General features: G+C 52.2%; 5 protein-coding genes across 5 annotated transcripts; 2 read left to right on the forward strand and 3 right to left on the reverse strand.

Annotated features, from left to right (window-relative positions):
• Window positions 1-535: 535 nt before the first annotated feature.
• PSV08DRAFT_402238 (uncharacterized protein) lies at window positions 536-1,270 on the forward strand (the record flags this gene model as incomplete). Its single annotated transcript, XM_014222960.1, has 1 exon — window positions 536-1,270. One exon carries the CDS (start codon window positions 536-538, stop codon window positions 1,268-1,270), a length of 735 nt encoding a protein of 244 aa, XP_014078435.1.
• Window positions 1,271-1,311: 41 nt separating this feature from the next.
• PSV08DRAFT_391284 (fungal-specific transcription factor domain-containing protein) lies at window positions 1,312-3,247 on the reverse strand (the record flags this gene model as incomplete). Its single annotated transcript, XM_014222961.2, has 5 exons — window positions 1,312-1,485; window positions 1,547-2,038; window positions 2,095-2,623; window positions 2,690-2,981; window positions 3,037-3,247. The coding sequence occupies 5 exons, from the start codon at window positions 3,245-3,247 to the stop codon at window positions 1,312-1,314; spliced, it is 1,698 nt and encodes a 565-aa protein (XP_014078436.1).
• A 2,803-nt stretch (window positions 3,248-6,050) lies between these two features.
• Window positions 6,051-15,434, reverse strand: PSV08DRAFT_391285 (uncharacterized protein; the record flags this gene model as incomplete). Its single annotated transcript, XM_014222964.2, has 8 exons — window positions 6,051-6,262; window positions 6,300-6,600; window positions 6,759-6,813; window positions 6,867-6,915; window positions 7,156-7,241; window positions 7,578-8,803; window positions 8,854-14,706; window positions 14,802-15,434. 8 exons carry the CDS (start codon window positions 15,432-15,434, stop codon window positions 6,051-6,053), a joined length of 8,415 nt encoding a protein of 2,804 aa, XP_014078439.2.
• Window positions 15,435-16,262: 828 nt separating this feature from the next.
• PSV08DRAFT_181436 (uncharacterized protein) lies at window positions 16,263-23,971 on the forward strand (the record flags this gene model as incomplete). Its single annotated transcript, XM_014222965.1, has 5 exons — window positions 16,263-16,646; window positions 16,709-17,248; window positions 17,301-17,555; window positions 17,638-22,770; window positions 22,829-23,971. The coding sequence occupies 5 exons, from the start codon at window positions 16,263-16,265 to the stop codon at window positions 23,969-23,971; spliced, it is 7,455 nt and encodes a 2,484-aa protein (XP_014078440.1).
• A 401-nt stretch (window positions 23,972-24,372) lies between these two features.
• On the reverse strand, window positions 24,373-25,405 carry PSV08DRAFT_391286 (glycoside hydrolase; the record flags this gene model as incomplete). Its single annotated transcript, XM_014222966.2, has 2 exons — window positions 24,373-25,071; window positions 25,142-25,405. The coding sequence occupies 2 exons, from the start codon at window positions 25,403-25,405 to the stop codon at window positions 24,373-24,375; spliced, it is 963 nt and encodes a 320-aa protein (XP_014078441.1).
• Window positions 25,406-26,086: the final 681 nt, after the last annotated feature.

Below are 26,086 nucleotides of genomic sequence, written 5' to 3' on the forward strand. Positions count from 1 at the left end.
CATGCAAAATGCCGTGGGATGCATGGATGTCTGCAACATTACAGTGATTACACATCACTGACTAAAAAGGAGTATCTAACTATCGGAAGCATCAACTTGTTTAGGTACGACCCTAGTGAAACATTGAATCTACAAGTCAATTAGTGCAAAGTTGCCCGGGGCTTGGCACCATGCCTCACTCCGTTGCGAGTAGAGTTGATTGTCCGTCAGAAGTCGACTGGATTGTGCATGTGCAAATCATTCCGAATGGTCATCAAGAATGATGCGAGTTTGCACACGTCCCCAGTATCCACATCAGCTTTTTGCGCTGCAGGTCGCAGATTATATTCGGGATGCTCCGTTGAGTAGAAACCACGAGCCTCCGAATAACTCCGGCCGAGTTGAGAAACTCCGTGTCCACCGCTCCACCGATTGGATGTAAGATATATATATTCACCGAGCAAGCAGATGTAAGACGGTATCCAACCCACGCTTACATCTTCTATTCCCGATTACCAACCAGACGACATCTCGAACCGCCTGATCTCTGCCCACCATGTCCAACACTAGCACTCACGGATACGGATACGACTTTCCCGAGACTCCCCCAAACCCCACCACTGGCAGGATTGCGGTAGCGCCTGTCCACCATGAACCCCCGCCACCAGCCACGGTGCAGCAACTCTCCCGTTTCGGTCCCCGCTGGAACATTCGGGATGTGTGCCAGCAGATCGCTCAATACACGCTAGAAATGGGTATTGTCGAAGGCACAACGGACGAGTGGCAGCGGACTCAGGACCCCGAGGCCGATTTCACCTTCCACTGCGCCCTTGACATCATGGCTGCATCACTTTTCCGCGCAAAGCAACTCGTCCTCCGCCATCGCCGCGGTTTCAGTGAGGCCGAGTCGATCCTGATCGGAAAGGAAATCAAGAATGTCGACTGGGGCATGACGCACTTGCTCTACAGCTTCGTCGCCATCAGGCACTTGGAAACGCCCACCATGGCCTGGAACGTCGGCACCGGCATCGAGAGGCACTGGTTCCTCTTCAAGACCTTCCAAGCTGCTCTCGAGGGCAAGCTCGTCGGCGAGGGCAAGGAGGAGGCCGACAAGTACTTTGCCAAGACGAACAAGTACTTTGAGGAGGTTATTATTCTGTTCAAGGGACCGCCAGGCAGCAAGAGGCCCGAGGAGGATCCTACACTTGGAAGCTTTGCTGAGATCAACGAGCCTCTTCCTGCTGGCTCTGCTGCCGCCCAGCCTGCGGAGGCCGAGAAGGTTGCAAGCTAGAGATGGAGAAACATGTAGTCTGTCAAACGTTCACATTGTATTTAGTCAACTATCCTTAGTCTATCTATACATTCTTGTGCAATGACGTTTACTGGGCTCAGGGCTTGTAGCACAGTTTGCAGCGTTAGGCGCATTTCGAAGGTTGGATCGAGGTGATGGTTGGAAATGAGGAAGTCTCCACAGAAGTGGAGAAGAACTGGAGTAAATGGATGGATCTTGGGTTTTTAGTTAGCAATGAAATTGACAAACTTGAGACGAATTGCAGTTGTCTTTTACCTTGAAGTAACTGAGTTCGACTAAAGCCTTCGACATCATGATCATTTGGTGTGCGGCCGCCATGGCTCGCTTTTCGCATTCGGCAATGACATCACTGCCTTCAGCTGTGCCCCATGGGGCAATCTGACTAGATTTGAACAACATGAGGCTTGATGCCTGGGCGGCCAGCACTGTAAAATACGCCATTGGATCTTGGAAGATCAACGCGTATGGGTCGTTGAGAGCCATGCCTTGAATGGCTTGTTCCAGTCTTGCATCCAGTTGTTGTTGCCTATCCCAGAAGCCAAGTGAGATCAAGCCTTGCGCATGCTCGACAACGCCTTGCTGCTGATGCGACAACAACTGTCCGCATATTGCGACGAGTTGAATTGAATCTGTGAAGGTGCATGGTATTCTGGATTCGGATACCAGCAGCGGGCTGGGTAGGAAATCCATGACGGTGGGCTCGTCGGACTGGAATTCCTTTTCGGGGCAGGGCAGCCGGGTGAGAATCTTTGGTTCAGGTTAGGACAAGGGTTCGCTTGCGTAAGGACGGGAGATCGACTTACAGTGTGCTGATCAAACGTGACCGGTACTAGCCGGTCCAATAAGCTTATGATTCGATCAATGGTATAAGCCATCCAGAACGTTCTCCTTCGCTCTTCGATTTCGACAAAGGTGAGGTTTTGGAGTAATAACGATGCGACACCATCACGTCCGTCGATGTTGTGGAGCTTCATGAGCATAGCGAAGCGGAAGCACTTGCCTGCACTCATCCATGCTTTTCTGTAGCCTACGCGCATGAATTCATAGATGGTAAGCAAAGCCCGCGCCTGCACCTGCTCTAATCGCATGCACTCGGCGTTGAGATATCGCTGCTCAAGGTTCTCAACCATACGGTGTGTGTGTGCGTACAAATCGTCTTGGATGTGTTGGAACTGACTCGAAGTGGAGACTGCGAGGTTCCACATGGCATGTTGCAGACAGTAAAAGGCCTCATCCTCCTGCTCATAATGCGATCTTCGGGCTCGCTCAAAGTAGTGTCGCTTGTTGAGAATGGGGAAGAAACTGTGAACGCGATCGAAATAGAGATGGCTTCTGCAATGTGCATTCTGATTAGCGAAAGCTGGCGGGAATTTGGCTGGGGAAGCGATCAAAACGTACAAGTCTGAGCGCATGGGCTCGGAGATAAAGTCGACTGGTGACAGTCTTGTGATTGGAAGTGGCATGGCCGAGTTCAGCTGGGAAAAAAGGGAATCGACTTCAAAGTTGTGTGACAAGTCACTGCTCGAAGCTTCTTTTTCGAAGAAGTCGCGAGCATCTTGGGGGACAAGGTCCGAGAATGGTTGTTGGCCCGGGGTAGCAAAAGTGTCCAGGTCATCGGGAAGACGAATGAAATCGTCGTCGGTGGTATCCTCGGACGTTCTATCACTGCTCAAGCGACGCTCAAGGGCAACTATTGGAAGCATGTTAGCGTGATGACGCATGTGGAGGCGTGACCCAAAAATTACCTATTCGAGACTGGAGGGCGCGAAGATGTCCTCTTTTTGGACCACGAGGCTGACGCGTGGTGGTAGTTACACAGGTAGTGGCCGAATCGCGACAAACGCCACATTGTGGCTGAACTCTATCGCATCGAAGCTTTCGTCTGCGGCACTCATCGCAGGCCAAACCAGGCAGTTGACGTGACCGTTGGGTGGTTGTTGTTGGTGTTGAAGCCATTGTAGAGGGGTATCGTTTTTGTTTGTTTGCTTGTTACTAACCAAAATACAAATGCAAAGAGAGTGTAGCACTTTGTTGCTTGAATCGCGTGGTGTGTGTGTGTGTGTGTTTTATATACGGCTATGGAGCGTATGTAAGTAGGCAACGTGGGCAACCACCTGGCCAGATGGGCAGAAGGGTCATCAAATACAAGCTCTTGTTTAAGCTTTCATCGACTAGTGGGATGCGAATCCATGGTGGCACTCAACAATATAGTGCAAGTTGGACGTCAAGGAGGCCAAGATGACTACTATAGTGTGTCCAAGACGTTTAGCTAATAGCTAAGAAACCAGGGAGGATGGCAGGATGGGACGGCAGTTAGTGGCAGGCAACGAAATACGTCTCTTACGACGTTTGCAATGGATTTCGGTCCTGTTTTTTTGCTAATGTACAGGGTTATTTTTCGGCTTATTTGCTCCGCTAGCCGCCGTTAGTGTACTCTTTTAGAAGAGATTGCGAGACGGGGCGAAAATACAGCCGTAGACTAGAGAGCCAACGCAAGTGGAGCACTAGCGATGCTAAGTATGAAGGGTGCTTGGCACGTCTGGTAGCAGGCTGGGTTGGGGACGGCTACAGTATTTGAAGGAAGATGCCGTGCAGAGAGGTACATGTGCATATGGACATGGTGGCCATTGGACGCCATGTGACGAAAAGGGCACCGCAGGCCTGGCTTCGGTGCTTCCGGAAAAACGGGACAGAATATAGCAAAGAGGGATATGCAAGCCAGGGCGGCTGTCCATTGGCCGTGGGCCACGGCTATCTGTAGGTTAGGCTGGGGTTGCAAGCAGCTATCCAAGCAGTGTAGGTGCATGCTTGTGTACTGGCCCCTGTACCGCTGTACGTGTTTCATGAATCGAGGGAAAGCCGAGAGAGGGAGAAAGAAGGGCTAGCAATGCGATGGATGGGCCCGACGTCTGGAACGCTCGGCAAAGAGGGCCAGGTAGTGTTGAGGGGTGTGGTGCTGCCAATGCGCCGCGCGGCCGTGTGATTGGAGAGGGGAGGCAGGACGGCTCTCGGGTGTCAGCATGGCGGAATGGCGGAATGGAGGACTGGCATGGCAATCGCCCGTTGGAGAAAGGGACGAAGAAGGATGCGGTACGTACCGTTGTACACAGTAGCACTACATGTACATAGAGGAGGACATGGAGCCAGCATGACAGGAGTCGGACAGTCGGACCTCAGTCTCCACCCGCCGGCCGGACTATCCCATCGGCCCGCGGCAGAACATGAAGCGACTACCCACTGGTGCATTTTCTAATACGGGGCGATCGACGTTGTGCTGGGCCGGATTGACGCTCGACGTACGGAGGTATCAAGGGTAAGTAATAGCACTGGTCAGAGCTCTGCAAGGGGGTGAGCTCGGGATTTAGTAATCAGCTAGGCCTAATATGCTGTATTGATTACTTCTTAGTACTTTGTAGCTCCACTATGCGCAGCGATTACAGCCTCACACCTCTCTCTCATACTATTTACTAGGGAGGAGAGGTATTCTAGAGTAATTTAATCCTATGCCTCTTATACAATAACTCGAAGCTAATCTATTGTCCTTTAACGCCTATCTAGTAGATCAGGATACTCTACAGCTATCCAGTCTTTCATCTTATTCTAAACCAACTTAATAGGGTTAAGATCTAGTAAGAAAGCAGGCTAAGTAATATATTGTACCCCCCTCTCATCCAACTCTCTTAAAGTTAATGTAGCTGCATAAGTAAGAGCGTTATCCTACATAAACAGCAGTCCTAGATTCATCCTACACTATCCATCTACTAGTAAGATAATCCTCTCACAGTACCGCTCTTTATTAATTAATCTACCCCAATCTTTCTCCCAAAAGACGTAAGGACCTTTAGTAGTACTAGTAAAGCTGCCCTAAAACATCTAGCTATTACTACGTTTAACCTTATCTACTAGGTAGGTACTATTATACTCCTTACTAGGCATACGCGTTACCCACGTCCTATAGTACCTACTACTAGTTACCTACGTCTTATCACTCTATAAGATCCTCTCCTATTATTATAGTTCCTATCTAACGTGCTGTAGTGCCTAGTTAAGGCGGGCTTATTAAGTTTTCTCGGAAATTAGAGGCTTAAATAGAGCAATACGGCATATATATCTAGCTAATCACAGTGCAGACTATATAGTATACTAGGTAACAGCCCACCTAAGCTCATTTTAAAAATAGTTAGCTAGAGCGTAGTAGGTCATCTATTAGGTAGCCCGGGTCTATCTAATAAAGTCAATTATAACAGTAAGCTGCTCAAGTAGTAGGCTACGAGGTCTACTAGTTCTTTTTTTAAGAGTAAGAGGTGTAGATACTGCGTAGCGTACTTAGCTAGTAGAGACCTCTAAAGCCTCAGTAATAGCCTTATATAAATATCCAACCTTACGCAATATATAGATACGGATACAGTTATCGCGACTAAGATAGTAGCGTATAGTAGGAGTACGCGACGGCGTGCGTAGTGCTTAGGGCTCAGACTAATAGAGTTGAGATGGGTACATATTAAGAAAGATTAACGCAGAGCTAGCAGAGAGGAGAAAATTGTGGATCACTAGTTACAATACAGATTACTATGGAACCGTATGCAAAACAAGTCTAATATACCGCTTTTGTCGATCGCAATCTCCGGCTGGTGGGCTGACCAGGGTGCTATTACTTACCCTTGATACTTCAGTAGGCGCTGCCAGGCTCTTGGAGTCGCTTTCCACGCGCTTGGCACATGGGGTGATGTGCACAGCCACGTGGATAAGCTAGCGACCTTCACTGCTTGGCCACCACACCAATCCCGCCCTGTTCGTCACGATCCATTGCGCCAATTGTACCGACAGACGGCCCTCCAGGGCTGAGGTGCGTCATGCCTGGCTCCTGCAAGGGAAACCCAGCCGCGGCTGCTGATGTTTGAATCCCCAAAGTCGGAGTCGTTGTCGGAGTCGTCGTCAGGCCCTCCAGCTGAACCACCACTACTATGTATGCTGCTAGTTTCAAGTTGGTAACCGTTTCCCCACACACCCGCGCCCGGCTCCTCCAGCTGGCCATGATGCGACACGGTACATATCATTTCAGCTACCTGCAGCCTCTGCCCCACCAAGCCTCTCCCATGATAAGGCACCCAAGGCACCCCGGCTACCGCCTTGTCAACGGCTGCCCACGGCTTGGCCCGAGTACTACTCCAACCCTGTCGTGCCATTTTTTGCTTCTTGGCGGACCCTAATTTTGATCGTCCAAACTTAGTCTCGATGGGCACTACATGTGCAATCTTATAGTAGCCGTTGCGCAGTGGATGGGCTACTTGGTACTCGCGATCCCTACTCTAAACGGTTTTTTACTCGACCTCCAAACTACAGTATACCCTGCCATCACATGACGCCTCTTCTGATCATCACCTGTCTAGTCTATCCTAAACTGAAGAACCCCCCCTTTTCTAGATAACAACTAATCATTCTTCATATCTAGTAGTCTCCGTCTTACGATTCTACTTAGCGATCGAGATTTGGATGGAATCGCATTCAAAAGCATGCTTTGACTAAATGAAGTAGTGGAACGCACAGGTCGTATTCGCGAGCCTTTGCTACAAACGGACTACTTGCAGCTGAACTCGCCCCTCTTTGCATGTGCATCTGTCTGTCTACATGACCCAAAGCACGTCTTTGCTCGTGGCAGGTTGACCACAAATGGACGTGTCGTATTCAGCCTTGCTAGATTCGTCGGTTCGATTGATTATTACCTTTCGACGAATTTCCTTTCTACTACACGGAAGCATAAATTCCTCCGAAGTTCCGGCCAGGTAGAACCTAGTACCTGCCTTAGTCATCCGGTTCCTACCTTGCCCATTTGCCGTCTTTATAATTAAAAAAAACAGTACTACTATTTACAAAGGATTGACCCACTTTTTTGAAAAGTTTACGCACGTAATTACTCGACTGCACAGGCAGAATTGAGCTAGCCCAAACACTAGCTTCAATCAGTAAGATTACGTATGTGCATAATACGTTTTATGTTTTTCATAAGACAAGGAGAATCGAACTCCTGGTCCTTACACATTATGCCGGGGAATACCGGGACAGGGACATCCAAGTAGACAAGACATTCTGCTGCACAAACCGGGACTTGCGATGACATCAAGTGCTACATACACCAAAATCTTACTCTCCCAACCGCTCTTACCAGGACAAATCACACTTCTCGGAGGGAATCGGATGTTGACAATAACATGTATAGTATTATAGTACATTGATTACAAACGAAATCTACGCCAGGAACCCCCGTGTTTTCCAACTTCTAACATACCGTCGTACAATCTCATCATCAACACTGCCAACACCCCTCATGGCTGCCGAGTCCTTCTGACTCCTCTCAGTACTTAGCAATACACCTCCACAACTCATTCTAGTAAAGTCGGCTTCTAAGAAATCTACAAGTCGCTTTGCAGGATTCAGATCCGCGTTGCCCGGGGCAGCTTCGTGAGAAAACGACCGGACACGCTTTATCCACTCCGTGAACGGTATGACGTTCTTCTCTGGAATGCCAAGCTCCGAAGCAAGGAGGGGTAGCATCTCGCTCCAGGGCTGACGAACCGGATTGTCGATGTGGTAAATGCCCCCGGCGGTAGATTCGCCGAGTGCAAGGTCCGCACATACTGCCGCTACCGCGTCAACGGGTGTCCAGCTCACTGGACCCTCGAACTTCGGTAGCGCCTTCAGTGTCTGGGAGCTCTTGATGAGGAAAGGTAGGTGTTCGTTCTCGTTCCAGTAGCCTGAGGCCGAGCATCCGGCGACTTGGCCGAGTCTCACTGCCATGACACTGAAGCGGGAACTGTGCTTGTGGAGTGTCTCGTCGAGCATGCGTTCGCATACAAATTTAGCATCTCCGTAACCGTTGGGTAGAACATGCTCAATCGTAACCCGCTGTTCGGGGATGTGAGGTGTCCCTTCGTGGATGGGATAATGTCCCACAGTTGCAATGGAAGATATGAATTGAAAGACAACTTTGGAATCCAACGATGAATGAGCAGAAATTAGTGCAGCAAAGTCGATTAGGCTGCGAAGAACGCGGAATTGCGGAACAAAAGCCGAGAAGGGTTGTTTGGCGTTCATGGGCCAAGCATTGTGGACGATGTGCGTGACAGATTTGACAAGGTGGTCATAAGTGGATTGTGGCAAGCTGAAGAATGGCTTCGTCATATCTACCTCGAACACGGAAATCTTTGCCGATGCTGAAGGAGAAAGAGTAAGGTCCCGTGATTTGAGAGCAGCGAGCTGGCGTCCGAGAGGATCCAAGTCCGAAGATCGGTTGCGCCGATTGAAAGCTATAACCGAGGATACGGTTGGAAGGTTGGCATAATGGGCGACCATGTGCGATCCAAGACTACCAGTGGCGCCGGTGATGAGAACGCATTGCCCAGTCGGACCAGTATCGTCAGTAGTTTGCTCTACTTGCGCAGGCAGTGCGAATCCGGTGGTCATCGATTCGATGAATTTGTCCGTTGCCGCCCTTCTTTCACCGTGGCGAAAATCCTACTAGTTCAGTTAGCCAGTCAATCAACAGAGATCGGAATCATACACACCTCTTGCTGAACGGGCTTTGAAGGGACAGTCAAGCGCTCGAGTTGCTTGCCACTTGCTGTAGCAATGATGACTCGCTCGCATCTGACCTCTTCCACATTGCCATCGCTCCAGTCAACGTGTCCGTAGCCTACACTGTGCAGGACCTTCTCCCATGTCTGAGGAGGGGCGACAGCATGCTCCCTACCATCCTCGAAGAGCCACCAGCCCTCGAAAACACCAAAGACAATATCACACCAATACATGGGCTCGGTCATCTCCAGCAGCATCAACACACCGTCCGGTCGGAGCATCTTCCGGATGTTGGCAGTGGATACCGGAAGACTGCGTGTGGCATGAACTGCATTACTGGCAATGACGACGTGTTGGCTTTGCAACAGATCGGCCGCAGGCTCCTTCTCGATGTCGTGGACCCTGAACTTCATGAAGGGGTACTGCTTGTACTTCTTCCTCGCCGCAGCAACGAAGCTAGGTGCCAAATCAGTGAAAGTGTACTCAATATTGACACCCAAGGTGGCGAGTAGCGGCACCAAGCTGTTGGTCGTGGCGCCAGTGCCGGCTCCCATCTCAAGGATCTTGAGAGGACCATGTTCAGGGCGGCGAGAAGGCGATGTCGCAAGGCGACGAAGGAAGTCGCCCATCTGAGCATAGTAGAGCTTGTTCAGAGGAAAGTCAGCATAGACAGCTCCAACTAGCTCACGACCGCGCTCGGTACCGAAGATGAGTTTGATACCATCTTCTTTGCCCGTGAGGATGCCTGCCAGATGCGAGCCTGTCCAGTATGCAAGTTCGTTGCAGCATGCATGCTCAGGGTACTTGTCGAGCAACTCGCGAAGAAGGTCGCTGCTTGCTCTTGTCGGAACTGGCACGTTGGTGCGAATTATCTTGTCATTGTCAAGGTCCACAAGGCGAGCGGTTTCGAGAACCGTGTAAAGGTATTGTGCAAATTTCTTCTGGTCACCAGCGTGCGGTATGTATGGCAGCTCCTCGCCAGCCTTTGCTGTGCTGAGATCGCAGTCTAGCTTCGAGAACGCCTCGACAACAAGAGCTACGCAAAGCTGGTCCTGTTGAGGTGCGATGGTTTGAAGATACCCAGGGGCACCAAACTTCTCCATGAGCTGGTCAGTCTCCATCTTCGCCTCGCTGAAAGCTTTAATCGCCGCTGATTGAGGCATTTCAAAGTCGAATGGGAAACCAGTGCCGTCTTCAATGACCGACAAGGGCGTAATGGAGCCTTCAGTGCCTTCTTGTTCATCGGCTGAGGAAGATGACGACGAAGACGAGTCACCACTGCTGGATGATATGCCGAGGGAAGACTCGAGACAATGAAGAAGTTCTGGAAAGTTGGTGACGTGAACAAGTTCGTCCTGTGGCAGGGTGCACTTGAACTCGCCCTCAATCTCCCTTGCCATCTCCATGCCCATGAGTGAATCGACGCCAATGTCTGCAAGATCAACATTGCTCTTGATCTCATCAACTTCGAGGCCAGAGATGTCGGCCAAGATTGCCTTGAGTCTCTGGACAATGTCATTGGGAGCGCTTTTTGCCGTTTGGATGGGCTGTTGAGGGATCTCAATCTTTGCGGCGGTGGGGGTAGGGGGAGTAGGAATATCAGCTGATGTCATAAGGACTGGAGCGACACTCTTGAGGGCTGGTGACTGCACCAATCCGGCTTCTTCGCGTGTCAGTCGAGAGAGCAGTCGTCCCATTGATACTCGCGAGACCTTGGCGTACTGAATACCCAAGATGGCCTCAGTCAGGCTTCCTGTTGCAGCATCAAAGATGAAGACATCGGATAGAATCGAAAGTCCGTCTGCAGAGCGTGAGTGCTGTCCAAAGACATGCCACTTTTCAATGGAGCGGGTTTGCGCCTCAGTCATTGTAGGTGCGCGGACCCACTGCTCAATACCATTGGCGATCCACATGTCCTTGTCGTTCTCTTCACCCATGCAGTTGACCCAGATGCCAGCTACCTGGCAGAAAGCATCGGAGAGGAAAGAGTCAAGCCAGCTTTCACCTGAATGCTTCTTGACAACGCGACCAGCAGATTCATTGCCCAATCCGACAAGCTTTTGCAGGCCAAAGTACAAGGGCGAGTAGTTGACGATGGGGGAAAAGACGCGATAGATGGTCCTCTGGCCTTGAAGGACTTCGTCGGGGTTCTCAGAGTGCAGAATTTGCATGCATCGGCGATGGCTGACAAGGCGCTCATATCGGCAGAACTCGGACTGGTAATGAATGTCACTTCCGCTGCGGAACTGTACTTCACCAGAAACGTGGGTTGTAGGCATGCCACCAGACGGGCCGGTAGAAGTCCACTTCCAGCTCCACGTCGTGCGGCTAGCGTCCAAAGCTTCAACATCGAGCCATACGGAGCGCGACTTGTCAACGCATACAGGAACAAGATTGGTCATGCTGCGAATTTGCGGCTGGATGCCATCAGCTGAGAGATGCTGCGACAGACTCTTGACTGCCTCAATCACAATGTCTATCTGCACGGTGGCCGGGCAGATTGGTGCGACGCCAGCAATCGTATGACCTGCGACGATTTCCTCGTATTGAGGAATCATAGTGTTGATGCGGAATTTAGCCAAACACTGCTTGGCGTCTTGGTAACCAACGAAGCTGTATAACTTTGTCGGCAGCTCTTCCTTGTCTTCTACAACAGCAACTGCAAGTTTCGGCGGTGCCTTGAGCTCGAGCCAATGCTTCTTCTTCTCAAACTGGTATGGTGGCAAGAGAAGAGCAGCGTAGTGTTCCGTCTGTGCTCTCGAGTGACCCCAGTAAGTAACGGGGAGGCCAGCTTTCCAAAGTGCAATGGTGGCATCAGTCAGTCGTTGGACTCCCTGCGTGCCAGATAGGTTCACTGCCTGAAAGTGATGAGCTGGGGGCATGTCGAGCGCCTTGCTTGCCATGGATGTGATTGTAGCGTTTGAGCCAGCCTCAAGCCAAATGGCGGATGGGTACTTCTTTGCGAGGCGGTGCGTAGCATGTGAGAAGTACACAGGGTTTCGCAGGTGATCGGCAACAAAGTCTTCATTGAATTCTGAAGATGTCTTCGAAGTATCGATGGACCTTTCAACAGGAATGGTAGCAGGGTTGAAGGTAAGTTCAGCGCCGATTTGCTGGAGCTGGGGTCGAAGTGGTGCAACCAAAGCCGAGTGGAACGCATTGGAAACACTCAATTTCTTGAATCGCAGCTTCGCGTGCTTCTCTGAGATTGTTGCAATGACGGCGTCGATGCTGCTTGCAGATCCTGCGATGGTGTGTGATCTTGGGGCGTTGTAACAAGCAATTGATGCGTCGAGGCTGGGGTCGACATCTTCCAATACCTTCAACACCTCCTCCTCAGTTCCCTCGACAACAACCATGGAACCCTTCTCAGGGCCCCAGCTGTCTCTGATCAGGGTAGCTCGGCGAATGATCAGCTTCAGTGCGTCCTTGAGGCTGAGAACACCAGATGCGCACAGCGCGGTGAGCTCACCAAAGCTGTGTCCGATTACAGCAACAGGCTTCACACCACATTCAATCCAGCACTGAGCAGTGCTGTACTGCAAAGCGAACAAGGCAGTCTGGAGAAGGACAATATCCTCGATGGGCGTGGCTTGGAAGACAGCGGGGTAGATACTCTCAATACCAAGTGAGATAGCGATGGCGTTGCAGCGGTCCATGTGCTGGCGCAAAAGGATATTGCTATCATAGACTGCACGATCGAGATTGATAGTGGTGGACAGCTGGCCGCCAAAGCACAGGATGACGGGTCGGGCTGGCGGAACATCGATCGAAGCGGTGGCTGCGCTCTCTAGCTCAGTGAGCTTGCCAACAAGATCTGGAACCGATCGCGCGCTCAGGATTCGAGCTCGAGGAAGCGTGCGATTGGATTGTCGAGAGACATTGAATGCGAGATCTGCAATGGACGTATTGGGTCTCCGCTTGAGATATTCCTGAAGCTTGGCCGTGTAGGCGCGAATACTCCTGTCGTCAAGACCGGAGAACCAGAACGGATATCGAAGGTCTGCATCGTCTTGAGCAGTTTGAGCAGTGGCGGTGGTCTTCAATCTGAACTTAGGTGCTTGGGTCACAATCATGGAAGCATTGCTTCCACTTGCACCGTAGTTGTTGATGAGAGCAGCCTTGAAGTCAGCATTCCAAGGCTTTGGCTGCAGAGTAATCTGTATGCCATCGCTCTTGGTTGCACCAATTGCTGGGTTCATGACTGTATGGCTAGCCTGAGGTGGAATGGTGGCCTCGTGCAACATGCAAAGCACTTTGACGAGACTCACGGCTCCAGAGCTACCTTCGGTATGGCCAACTAGGCCCTTTACTGAGCCCAGCTGTAGAGGGACAGGCCTCTTGATTCCGTTGTCCTTCTCTTGGCCAAATATGCGACGGATCGCGGCGTATTCTGCTGGGTCACCAACTGGGGTACCAGTGCCATGTGCTTCGACAACCGACACATCCTGTGCGTTCAAGTTGGATGTCTCAAGAACCGATCTGAAAAGGGTAGACAGAGAGGGGGCATTGGGAACTACAATCGGCGTGTCGTTACTATTTTGCGCCACTGCAGTGCCGGAAATGACGCCAATGATCGCGTCTCCGTCCTTCTGAGCTTGAGAAAGAGACTTGAGGAAGACAGCAGACACAGCTTCACCACGGCAGTACCCATCAGCATTTGCATCAAACGGTTTGCAGGGACCAGTTGGGCTGAGGAAAGATGCACCGGCAAGGTTCTGGTAGACGCCTGGCTCACTGATGGTGTTTGTGCCACCAGCTAGTGCAGCAGTAACCTCCCCAGACAGGATGGCTCGGCATGCTGTGTGAATGGCGACTGCAGATGCAGAGCATGCAGTGTCAAGCGTAAGTGAGGGGCCGAGCCATCCGAAGTAATGTGAAAGCTTTCCAGCAACAAACGAACGAAGGGTTCCGGTTGCTGTGAAGGCATTGGGTGCATGGTGCGATGTATTGGCCACGTAGTCGTTGCCGCACATACCAATGTAACAGCCAATGTTCTTCGGGTCAGGGCCATTGGCATCAGCATTAGCCTGCTGCTTGTTGTCATTGAAATAGCCCGACATCTCAACGGCTTGATAAGCACACTGAAGCAACAACCTCTGCTGAGGGTCCATGCCGGTACTTTCCCTTGGCGTCTTCTTGAAGAACTTGTGGTCAAAGTCTTCTACCCCATCGATGAAGTTGCCATACCACTTTCTCTTGGGATCATTCTCGCGGAAAGTCGTCTCGAAGGTAAACTTGTCGTCCGTTACCAGTTGGTGCTGTGATTTTCCGGATGCGAGGAGATCCCAGAATTCAGTGGCAGACGAGGCACCGGCGACGTTGATGGCCACACCAATGACAGCAACATCGTTTGGGTTCACTCTGAGTGCTGGCGTAGTTGGGTCATCGAAATATGCGACGCGTCCGGAAAACCCGCTAAGGAGACTTGCTGGCATGCAACGTTCGCCGAAAGCAACGAAGGAGGTGGAGGTGGAGAAGTAGGACGATTTGAGTTCGGAAACAATGTTATACCATTCGCACCTGTGTAACAGAATGGACTGGAGCGCATTCTTGTGGATGCTCGTTTGGTCCTTGAGTGTGGCATCGTTACTGTCAGTCCTTGTTGGGATCTTTAGCGCAGATGTGCTACTAGGAAACGAAAACTTGGGGCTCTTGTCGCAAAACTCGACGATAGAGTCGAACACACCCTTATGGTCGGGTGTGCTGTGGAATCGACCTGAAAGCCCAAGTTCTGTAACGGCAAAACCGGCGTCTTGCAGGGCGCGTTGGAGTGGCTCGACGATCGAAGCGCTCGAGGTGAGTGATACACGTGTTGTATCATATGCTACCGAGATGTAGGCCTTGAAAGAGTAGTTTGTTAGAATGAGAACATTAATCGAATCGAAGCAAAGGGGATGATGAGGTTCCAATACAAAAAGGGGCATAGAAGACTTACATCTGGAAACTTAGCAAGAATATCCTCCAACTCCTTGCGGCTGTCTCTCGAATCGACACGTTTCCATGCAACGGAAAATGTATTGGAAGGACCCCTGGGATCTTGGAGCTGCTGTTGGTCGACAACACAGCCAGCAAGCATCGCCAAACGCACAGCGACTCCGGCGTTTTGCGCAAATTCTGTGGTCGTACATTGAGGGGAGAGGGAGACGGCGAAAGCAGACAGCAATCCAATGCAGAACCCTACCGTCTCCTCAACGATAGGCTGCTCTTGGATAACATCCTGACTATCTAGAAAAGCCCCGTACTGCACCAGTTGTGCAATCACAACAAGAGGTGCGAGAATCAAATTGGGCAGTTGCTCTCCACCCAAAGCCAAACGGCCGGTCTTCAACCACGCTGCTAAGTCAACGATTTGTGCTTCGCTAGCCTTGCTGTGTAATTCGGGACATTTGGTGATTAAGGACTGGTAATCCGAAGGTAATGAGGTGAGCACTTGGCCAACCCACGCATATCGTGGAGAAGAGAGAATAGTGCCCCGAAGTGTGGTGAGGTTTGATTGCGACAGGGACGGTGAGAGAGGTCCAAAGAGAGCAACCACCGAGTTACTTGTGCCGAGCTTCTCGGATGACATGTTTGGTAGAAGGATGTTTGGGTTGACAGGCAACAGGACGGGGATATGAAGAAACTGTTGCTTATCCGAGGTGTAGTGGGTAGATAAATAATAGGAGAAGTACAGAGATAGCCAAGCGGACAAGAAAATGAGACAAGGGTATGATTCAGAAAGGCACCGTCGGAGGCATGAGGCTCTTCGAACTGTCGTCTTGACGTGGTGCAGAGACTTTGTAGTGCTACAAGTTGACCAATTTCCAAGTATTCACTATAGCACGTATATACATCTTTCACCCGAACACTCAAGCCACCATGTATCCTAACATTGATACAAATGCCGGCTCGATTTAGGTGGAATCCGGCTGAGACCGCGAATTGTGTCTCCGATACGGACTATCTTGGCTCTGTGAACCCTCGGAGTAACTGTTCGGACTCTCACAATCACCTCAGCGCCCCACTATCCACTGGTGAACTAGCCGTAAAATGCAAAAACCAAGATCCGACAAGCGCCCGCTGATATGCCGATTTCATTGGCGCCATGGCCGCGGAGCCTTGCAGGTCCGACTAGGCAGTCCTGGTGGAGACGAAATGGTACTCGGGTAGTTGCCAGGGTAGTTACTACAACACCGTTGATCTATAATACTTGTATTTGAACCCTTCTGTTTTACATTAAATAATTCTTATATTCAGAAGTCCTTCGCGGTCTAAGGTGCTTTATTGTATTGCGCGGCTTCCTTCCTTCCACCCTTCCTCACAGCGGGCACAGATTTGACATCTTCTTTTGACTACGGATCTTCACATTTTATGATCCATCTCTGGCATAGTCCACTTGCACATAAATTCAACAAAGATGTCTGCACCCAGTGTTCCCATTGCCATTATTGGCATGAGCTGCCGCTTCGCTGGCGGCGCCACCGACCCCGAGAAACTTTGGCAATTGTGTGCCGAAGGACGAACAGGTTGGAGCGAAATCCCAGAGGATAGATTCAAAATCGACGGCCACTACCATCCCCGGCCGGATAACCTCAATACAACAAACGTAAAAGGAGCATGTTTCCTTGATGAAGATGTTGGCAACTTTGACGCCACATTCTTCAACCTTCCTGCCGAGACAGCTGCAGTAAGTATCATCATCTGTTCATCTTTACCATGTATACTAACAAAAGGAAATAGTGCCTGGATCCCCAGTTCAGGCTCATGCTCGAGGGCACCTACGAGGCCTTCGAGAATGCAGGTCTTACCATGGAGGACGTGATTGGTTCCAACACATCAGTCTACGCAGGTTCCTTTTTCAAGGACTACCACGATGCTGGACTTCGCGACGTCACAACACTGCCGCGTTTCTTTCTTGTCGGTGTCGGCTCTGCAATGGCATCGAACCGTCTTTCTCACTACTTTGATTTACGAGGAGCATCCATGTCTATCGACACTGGTTGCTCGACAACACTCACGGCGCTACATCAAGCATGCAATGACCTCCGCAACGGCGAGTCCGACATGTCTGTGGTTTCAGGCGCAAATCTCATGCTAAATCCTGACATGTTCATCACCATGTCCTCCATCGCATTGATCTCCAAGGACGGTCGGTCGTTTGCGTTTGACAGCCGCGCGAACGGTTACGGTCGTGGAGAGGGCGCGGCAACAATTGTGTTGAAGCGTTTAGATGATGCCATCCGCGATGGCGACCCAATTCAGTGTGTTATCAAAGAGACTGGCCTTAACCAGGACGGAAAGACGGAGACAATCACCACCCCCAGTCAAGCAGCGCAAATAGATCTGATGCGACGCCTGTACAAAAAGGCCGGGTTAGACCCGAAAGACACGGGCTACTTCGAGGTAAGTACTTGCCGCTGTCCGCCCTTGAATGCTCACCACTAACTTCGCCCAGGCCCACGGAACCGGAACACCAACCGGTGATCCCCTAGAGGTAGGCGCTATTGCTGCCGTATTCAAAGACTCAAGACCAACCACGACCCCGCTGCCTATTGGTTCAATCAAGCCCAATGTCGGTCACACTGAGTGTGCGTCTGGTCTCGCCAGTATTGTCAAGGTCGTCAAGGCCATCGAAAAGGGTCTCATTCCCCCGGCGGCAAACCTGGAGACAATCAACCCCAAGTTGAAGCTTGGAGAGTGGAACCTGAAGGTGAGTACCCCCACTATCCCCCTTCTCCCTTTACTCGCAAAAACAATGCACGACGGCGTATTAACATGTGTTCACCTTGCAGATTCCCCGAGCTACTGAGCCCTGGAATGCATCTCTCCGCCGCGCCTCAGTCAACAACTTTGGATACGGTGGCGCAAACTCCCACGTCATTCTCGAGAACTACACGCCTGCCGAGCGTTCCTTTGGCAGTTCCTCCTCCCTTCCTTCCAAGGTCTACGTCCTCAGCGCCAAAGATGAGCACGCTGCCAAAGCAATGGTTTCCAACCTCCGGGACCATCTCGAAAACGTCACGGATAGCGTGGAGTACCAGAATGATCTCGCCTATACCCTCGGAGAACGTCGTTCAGCATTCCCCTGGGTAGCAGCAACCTCTGCTTCTTCGATTTCCGAACTCATCCGACTTATTGATGCTGGAAAGATGAAGCCAAAGCGTAGAGGCGATGTCCCAAGAATTGGCTTCGTTTTCACGGGTCAGGGAGCCCAGTGGTGGGCCATGGGACGTGAGCTCATCTCTGCCTACCCAGTCTTCCGCGAAACGCTGCATGAGGCTGATAAGTACCTTCGTGAGTTTGGCGCCCCATGGAGCCTGATTGAAGAGCTATACCAGAGCGAGAAGACGACCCGAGTCAACGAAGCATCTCTGGGTCAGCCAGTGTGTGTTGCTGTGCAAATTGCATTGGTCCGCTTGTTGGAATCCTGGGGCGTGACCCCATCGGCGGTGTGCAGTCACTCCAGTGGTGAGATTGCCAGTGCCTACGCTGCGGGTGTCTTCGATCTCCGCAGCGCCATGGGCGTGGTCTACGCTCGTGGTTTCCTTGCTGCCGACGTGGCAAAGTATTCCAACCTTGGCAAGGGTGGTATGATGGCGGTTGGTCTTGGTGTCGATAACGTACAGAAGTACGTAGAGCGTGTCACTGCCGGTCATGTCCTTGTTGCATGCCAGAACAGCCCTTCAAGTGTAACCATTTCCGGAGACATTGCCGGAATCGACGAGCTGGAGACGATCCTCAAGGAGGCAGGAGTATTTGCACGAAAGCTCCAGGTGCCTGCGGCATACCACTCTCACCACATGGAGCCCCTCGCTACGCCCTACGCAGACTGGCTGAACGCAAACATCAAGCCCCAACCAAAGATGCGCGACATCATTTACTCTTCGCCCACCATTGGTCAGCGCATGACGGATGTGGAAGAAATCGGCGCTGCGGACCACTGGGTTAGGAGTCTTACGCAGCCTGTGCTCTTCGTTGAGGCTTTCACTAACATGTGCTTTGCTGCCCCAGGAGAGCCCAGCGATGTGGACATGGTTATCGAGCTCGGCGCACATCCCGCTCTCTCTGGCCCCATCCAAGACATTACAACGCTTGATGCTTTCAACGGTTCCACAGTTGGCTATGCTAGTTGCTTGGTACGCAAGAAGAACGCTGTCGACACTATGCACACGCTGGCGTGTGATTTGACCCACAAGGGCTTCCCATTGAAGATGGCCGCAGTCAATCTCACAGTCCAGGGACGAGTACTGACCGATCTTCCAAAGTATGCCTGGAATCATCAGATCCGTCACTGGTACGAGCCACGCATGAACAGGGCGCATCGCATGTTGTCTGAGGGACCTCACGACCTGCTTGGTTCCCTTGTCACTGGTACCAACCGCATCAACCCTTCTTGGCGCCATGTCATCAAGCCTTCATCTATGCCTTGGATCACCGACCATATGCTTCAGGGCACTGTCGTGTATCCCGGAGCGGGTTTCATCTGCATGGCTCTTGAAGGTCTTCTACAAGCCCAACCGCAGACTGACAAGGTTATCACTGGATACCGCCTGCGTGACATCGACATGCTCGCTGCATTGGTCATTCCTGAGGGCGACAATGGCATCGAGGTTCAGTTGTCACTCAAGCCATGTGGAGACAAGGCAATTTATGCCAGGGGCTGGAGAGAGTTCCAGGTTTTCTCTGTTACTCACGACGACAAGTGGAATGAGCACTGCCGAGGTCTCATTTGCATCGAGTACGACGGCAAGAGCGCTCCCAAGGCTCCAGTCGCTGTTCGCGAAAAGAGGGAGTACAGGACTCGTGTCAGCCCTTCAGATGTGTATGGCTCCATGCACCGCGTAGGCATTCAGCACGGCCCCATCTTCCAGAACCTCAAGGCAGTGCAAGCTCGTCCTCAGGGCTCTCTCGCGACCATTGAGACCAGAGACACTGCTTCTCTGATGCCATACAAGTTCGAGCACGAGCACGTCATCCACCCAACGACCCTTGACACCGTCTTCCAAGCAATTTATGCAGCTTTGCCTGCCGCCGGAGCCCATTTGCCCTCCGCACAAGTCCCACGTTCCATCAAGAACCTGTGGATCTCTGGAGGCATCAAGCATGGCGCTCCCAACACCTTCAGTGCTTTCTCCGAAGTACGAGACAACGACAAGCAGGGCTTCAGGGCTGCAGTCACGGTCGTCGACGGTGCCGAGGGAGACGTTGTCATTACTATCGAGGACTTCCTCTTCCAGTCGATTGGTGACGCTCTTAGCAAGCGCGAGCCATGCGAAAACGACAAGTTCCTCACTCCCAAGTGGGTTCCGGATCTAACCATGATGAAGCCAGAAGCCATCAAGCAGAAGCTGTCCAGTGAACCTGATCTCGTTGAGCTTCAGGCTTTGGCTGATACAAGGTTGGCATGCTCTTGGTTCATCAAGGATGCTCTTGCGGCCATGACTCCCGAAGAGGTCAGCGGTCTTCAGGAACACTTCAAGCGTTACCACGCATGGATGGAATCTCAAGCTTCCGCAAATGAGGTTGCTCCCGTTACACAGGAAGAGAAGGCTGCGCTCATTGCCAAGGTCGCGGCTGTCAGTGCCAATGGAGCCCTTGTTTGCAAGGTCGGACCACACTTGGCCGACATCCTGTGTGGACGCGCAGCACCGCTGGAGTTGATGCAAGAGAACCGCCTGCTACAACGCTTCTACACCGAGTCTCTCAACCTCGACCGCAGCAGGAACCAGTTGGCAGAACTTGTTCGCCTGTTCGGATTGAAGCATCCTCGTGCTAAGATTCTCGAGATTGGTGCGGGCAGCGGCAGCGCAACTTACCCTGTCCTCAAAGCTCTAGGCGTCGAGGATTCTCTCTGCGCTTCGTACGATTTCACTGATGCCTCCGACAGCTTGTTTGATGCTGCCGAGGAAAATCTTGCAGCATGGAAGAGCATCTTGTCGTTCCGCACGCTCGATATCCAGCAGGATCCTTCTGGACAGGGCTTTGAGGCCGGATCATACGATCTCGTCATTGCCTCGCAGGCACTGCCCAAGACAGGATCTGTCGACAAGACCATGACAAATGTGCACAAGTTGCTCAGGCCTGGCGGCAAGCTTATCGCCATTGAGCGAACCAACGACCAGCCAGATTTCCGCATGACATTCGGCCTGCTGTCCGACGAGAGCCTTGACGACGAGGAGCGCCGATTTTTGACTCCCTCTTTGACCGCTGAGGCATGGAATGACGTGCTCAAGAAGAATGGCTTCACTGGAGTGGATACTGAGGTCCGTGACTGCGAGAGCAACGAGGCCTACGCCTACAGCGTCCTGATGTCTTCTACCGAGACTGAGGCGCCTGCATACCACCAAGAGGTTGTCATTGCGATCCCTACGCTAAGCCCGCCTCAAGAGTGGCTGAAGAGCCTGACTGATGCTGTTGGTGCCATCACCAACTCCCAGCCTACTGTCCAGCCATACGACAACCTTGACTGCGAAGGAAAGGTTGTTGTCTTCCTCCCCGAGGTCTCAAGCAAGCTTCTCGTCAACCCCGGAGATGCGCAGTTCGAGGCAGTCAAGAATGCCTGCATCAAGTCCAAGGGCCTGCTCTGGGTCACCCAGGGCGGAGCAGTGGAAAGTGCCGACCCATTCTCCAGCTTGGCTTCTGGCTTCCTTCGTATCCTCCGCCTCGAGTACGTCGGCAAGCTCCTCGCTACTCTCGACCTCGATTCCAAGGCAGAGATCTGGTCCGCTTCCACCGTCTCAGCCGTCAGCAGTGTTTACGCTGGCCTCTTTGCCAACCCTGCCGAGAACAAGCCCCGAGACTTTGAGTTCGCTGATCGCGATGGCATTAACATACTGCGATACTTCAAGGACCATGCCCGCAATGACGTCTGGTTCCCTGACACCGACGAGGCAAACACGACTGTGTTGCAGAAGTTTGTCGATAGCTCGGTCCAACTTACTATTGAGAACCCTGGACACCTTGAAAGCCTTGTGTTTGCTCCCAGCACCGACAAGTCAGGCATTGAGATTGCGGCCGACGAGATTGAGGTTTCTCCTCAAGCTTTCGGTATCACGCCTCGCGACATTGGTGCTGCAACCAACACCATCCAAGACCGAACCTTGGGCTTCGAGTGTGCTGGTATAGTGACTCAGGTCGGTGCGAATGCCGCCTCCGAGGGCTACAAGGTCGGCGACCGTGTCGCAATCGTCATGGACGGCGAATCTGGCAACAGGATCCGTGTCCCTTGGACCAGCGCGGTACAGCTCCCAGGCGCTATGGGCTTCGAGCTGGCTGCTGCCCTTCCCGTTGCATACGCAACTGCCTGGATCTCACTCATGGATGTAGCCCACATCCAGAAGGGAGACAGCATTCTCATCCACGATGCCGGATCTGCCATCGGTCAAGCGGCTGTTTCGCTCGCCAAGTACGTCGGCGCAGAGATCTTTGCTACAGTCAGCGACCCCGAGCACAACAGTTTCCTCAGGCGTGTCATTGGCCTCAAGGGAGACCACATCTTCCCCAGCACTGACTCCGCCTTTGCCACTGCCATCCAGACCAAGACCAATGGCCGTGGTGTCGACGTCGTACTCAACACCCTCGAAGGATCCCTGCTGCACAAGACGCTCGAATGTGTTGCTCCTCTCGGCCATTTCTTCGAGCTCGGAAAGAGGGATCTCGAGCAGAACAGCCGCCTGGACATGGGCGCTTTCGCTCGCGGCATCACTTTCTCCGCAATCGACGTCACCATGCTGGCCAAGCACAAGGGACGCCAGGTGCACCGCGCCTTGACTTCCACCATTGATCTTATGAAGACGAGGAAGATTCGTGGTGTTCCAATCTCGGTGCACGACATCTCCAACGCTGTCCAGGCTTTCCGCAGCGCCCAGTCGAGCGGATCGCTAGGAACAGTCGTTCTTTCAGTCAAGCCTGAGAGTACTGTACCGGTATGTATACTCTGTTTCCCCACATAGACTTCGTGTTCATCTGCTAACATTTAAACAGGTTGTTCGCCAGATGCCCACCGTCAAGCTCCACGCAGACGCGTCCTACGTCGTCGTCGGTGGCTTTGGAGGTATCGGTCAGAGCATCTGTGTCTGGCTCGCTGAACACGGAGCCAGGAACCTCATTGTCCTCTCTCGAAGTGCCAACGCCGCTGACAAGGCCGCTCCTCTGCTCAACGACCTGAGCAACCTCGGATGCCAAGTCAGGGCCGTTGCCTGCGACATTGCCAACGAGGACGATGTCAAGCGCGCAGTTGAATCCTGCAAGGACTTGCCTCCCGTCCGCGGTGTGATCCAGGGTGCCATGGTACTCCGCGACTCGATTCTCGAGCAAATGTCTCTTGCCGACTACACGACCGGTCTGCGTCCCAAGGTACAGGGTACCTGGAACCTGCACACTGCGTTCGAATCTGCTCCGCTCGACTTCTTCGTTATCCTGTCGTCCATTGCCGGTATCATTGGTATTGCATCCCAGTGCAACTACGGCGCGGGCGGTGCATTCCAGGATGCACTGGCAGCGCACCGCACCAGCCGTGGTCTCCCCTGCGTCTCCATCGACATTGGCGCAGTCAAGAACGTGGGATACGTCGCCGAGCACGACGACACGCACAACTACCTCAAGAAGCTCGGCCACATGGTCCTTTCCGAGGGCGATGTTCTCAAGTCCCTCGCCTGCGCCATCACCTCGCCCTTTGCAACCCAACTTGTCTTCGGCATCAACACGGCGCCCACCAGCGCCCTTTGGGACGAAGGCCCAGCGTCTCGCGACCTCCGCTTCTGGCCCGCCAAGTTCCGCTCTTCAGGGGATGAGAGCGCAAACGCAGGCTTGGCTGATACGCTCGCTGGTCGCATTTCAAGCGCCACGTCGCTTGAGGAGGCTGCTGCCGCGGTCGCGGGCGAGATCACCGCTAAGATTATGGATATCTTTATGATTCCAGAGGCCGAAGTGTTCCCGCATAAGCCCATGGCGGATTTCGGAGTCGACTCCCTCACGGCGGTGGAGCTGAGGAATACGCTGGCGACAAAGGCTGGTGCTGAAGTGTCCATCTTTGATATCATGCAGGCGCCTAGTTTGAGTGCTATGGCGCTGTCGATTGCGGCCAGGAGCTCGCATCTTAAGTCGTCGCTTGTTGTTGCTGCTTAAATGTTTTTATGGTTGATTGTATGATTTGTGTAATGTCTGTATGAAGTAGTTTTCTTTTTTTTTTCTTGCTTAGTTTTGGGGGGCTGGTGGGGGCGTTGTGTGATACAGTACCTTAGTCTTGCTTTTTTTTTTCTTCCTTATCAATGTCAGAGATTTAACAATATCGATTCATGCTTGAGTATTAGTGATGTTCCAGTGAATATTCGACTTCAAAGTTGCAAAAAAAAAAGCAAATGATCTGTGAACATATGATAATTGTATATACGTACCACGTCCGATGGCAAGCCACATGATGTGTTTCTATATACAAGATAAAAAAAAATATATAAACAAGAAGTGCCGAAGCGAGAGAAGAAGTCGTCAGCAAGTGTATGTAAGCCTTAGCGCAGCAGGCCAAGCAATTACACCACAGGCCAACCGCTGCTAAAGTCAATCTTGTTAACACCAAACTTCTTGTCGCCATCCCGGTATCCAATACGGGTATCAACGTAGTGGTAGTAAAGATATTGGGTCTTTGAGGCGGCTTCATAGTAGACACCCTGACCACCAGGACCGTAGACCCAGTCGTGAGATTGCAGGACAGTAGTACCGCCGCCGCGGGTGCAGTCGACACCATTCTTATCGACAAAGCCACCAGTAGCGCTGGTGGACCTGCAGACTTGGATCTTGTACTCGTCGCCAGGAGCAGGCCTGCTTGTATCGAAGCCGCAGCACTTGCCGACGGAGAAGAAGAGGTAGTGATATTTGCCGTTGAGAGCGATAAAAGCGGCTTCCTGGGCGTGGGTGCCTTCGGGCTTGAAGGCAATGTTTGTGACGGCTGAGGAGCTGGTCTTGAGCGGCGGGTTGGCCATGCCGATGCTGAAGAGGTCCTGCCAGAAGGAGCCAAAGGACATGACGAATTTGGAGCCGTCCCAGTAGAGGGCGCCGTCGATGGCGTTGTAGTTTTTGCCGCTGCTGGACTGGATGCCGGTGGAGCCGAGGTCGGTCCATGTCTCGAGGTTTTTGCTGGTTGCTACGCCGATGGCCGAGTTTTGGCTGCCAAACGAGGAGACGCTGTAGTAGAGGTAGTATGTGTCGCCGACCAGGGTTACGTCGGGGGCCTTGTCACGGTGTGTGTTAGCTGGGTGAGAGATGACGGTGCTTCTTTTTGTTTTTCAGGATCGAACATACCCATAGGTCGTTATTGCCGGGCAAGTTGATCTTGGAACCTGCGGGAATGGCAGCACCCTTGTAGGACCAGGGACCAGTGATGGACGGCGCGGTGTGGATGGCGATTTTGCCGCCAGTCGAGAAACGGAAATAGGTACCATCGGCACGGCGAATCAAGGCGGGATCATGGGCGTTGTTGCAGATTCCCGTGCATGCCATGGGGTAAGCATAGCCGTAGACTGCGGTGACTGCAGAAAGCAGCGAAGCAACAAGTGAGTAACGCATCTTGGACAGCCGGCGTCGGACCAAGCAGAAGAGGACCGAATGGGGATGGGAAGAGAGGCTGTGGACGAGCAACAATTACTTACAGCAGCATCCAAGCAGGAGATATATAGTAATATATTTCTCGTTTGTATGCAAGGACTCTGATGGAGTCGAGAAAAGCGGGCCCCTTGGTCACAATGTGGAACGAGAGGGTGTGTGCCATGGGCTGTTTCGTGACTGGTGGAAACACCGACATGGCCTTTGAGATATGCATGCTAAGGACAATCTAGTTAGGGAGGGAGGGAGGGAAAATCGGCAAAGTTTCACGTTTGGCCAGGCTAGCGGCGTCTGTGAATGGTGGCTTAGGACAACCATGTGGGTTGTAATAGGCATGGGGGGTTATCAGGCTTCGGAACAAAATTTGGCCAATGGGTAGGGTGTAGGGAGCATTCGGGTGAAACCCGCCCGGACCAGCATCCATTACCGTATCAGGTATAGTCCCGGGTTTCGTCCTGCCTCTTTGGGCTACTGCGCCCGCTGTCTTGTCAGAAACACGAGCATCACGTGATCGGAGATGGAGAGATGTGCAGCGGCTCGGTGCTGGGATATCTCCTTCTTCCCAGCCGCAAATGCATTATCCTCCTAGGCGTCTGCGGCCTCCCGCCGCCCAGTTGCACGCCCTCCCATTGCGCAACCTCGGAC

Source organism: Bipolaris maydis (genome assembly GCF_028858645.1).
Source record: "Bipolaris maydis strain C4 unplaced genomic scaffold PSV08scaffold_8, whole genome shotgun sequence".
In the NCBI taxonomy this organism is placed as follows: domain Eukaryota; kingdom Fungi; phylum Ascomycota; class Dothideomycetes; order Pleosporales; family Pleosporaceae; genus Bipolaris; species Bipolaris maydis.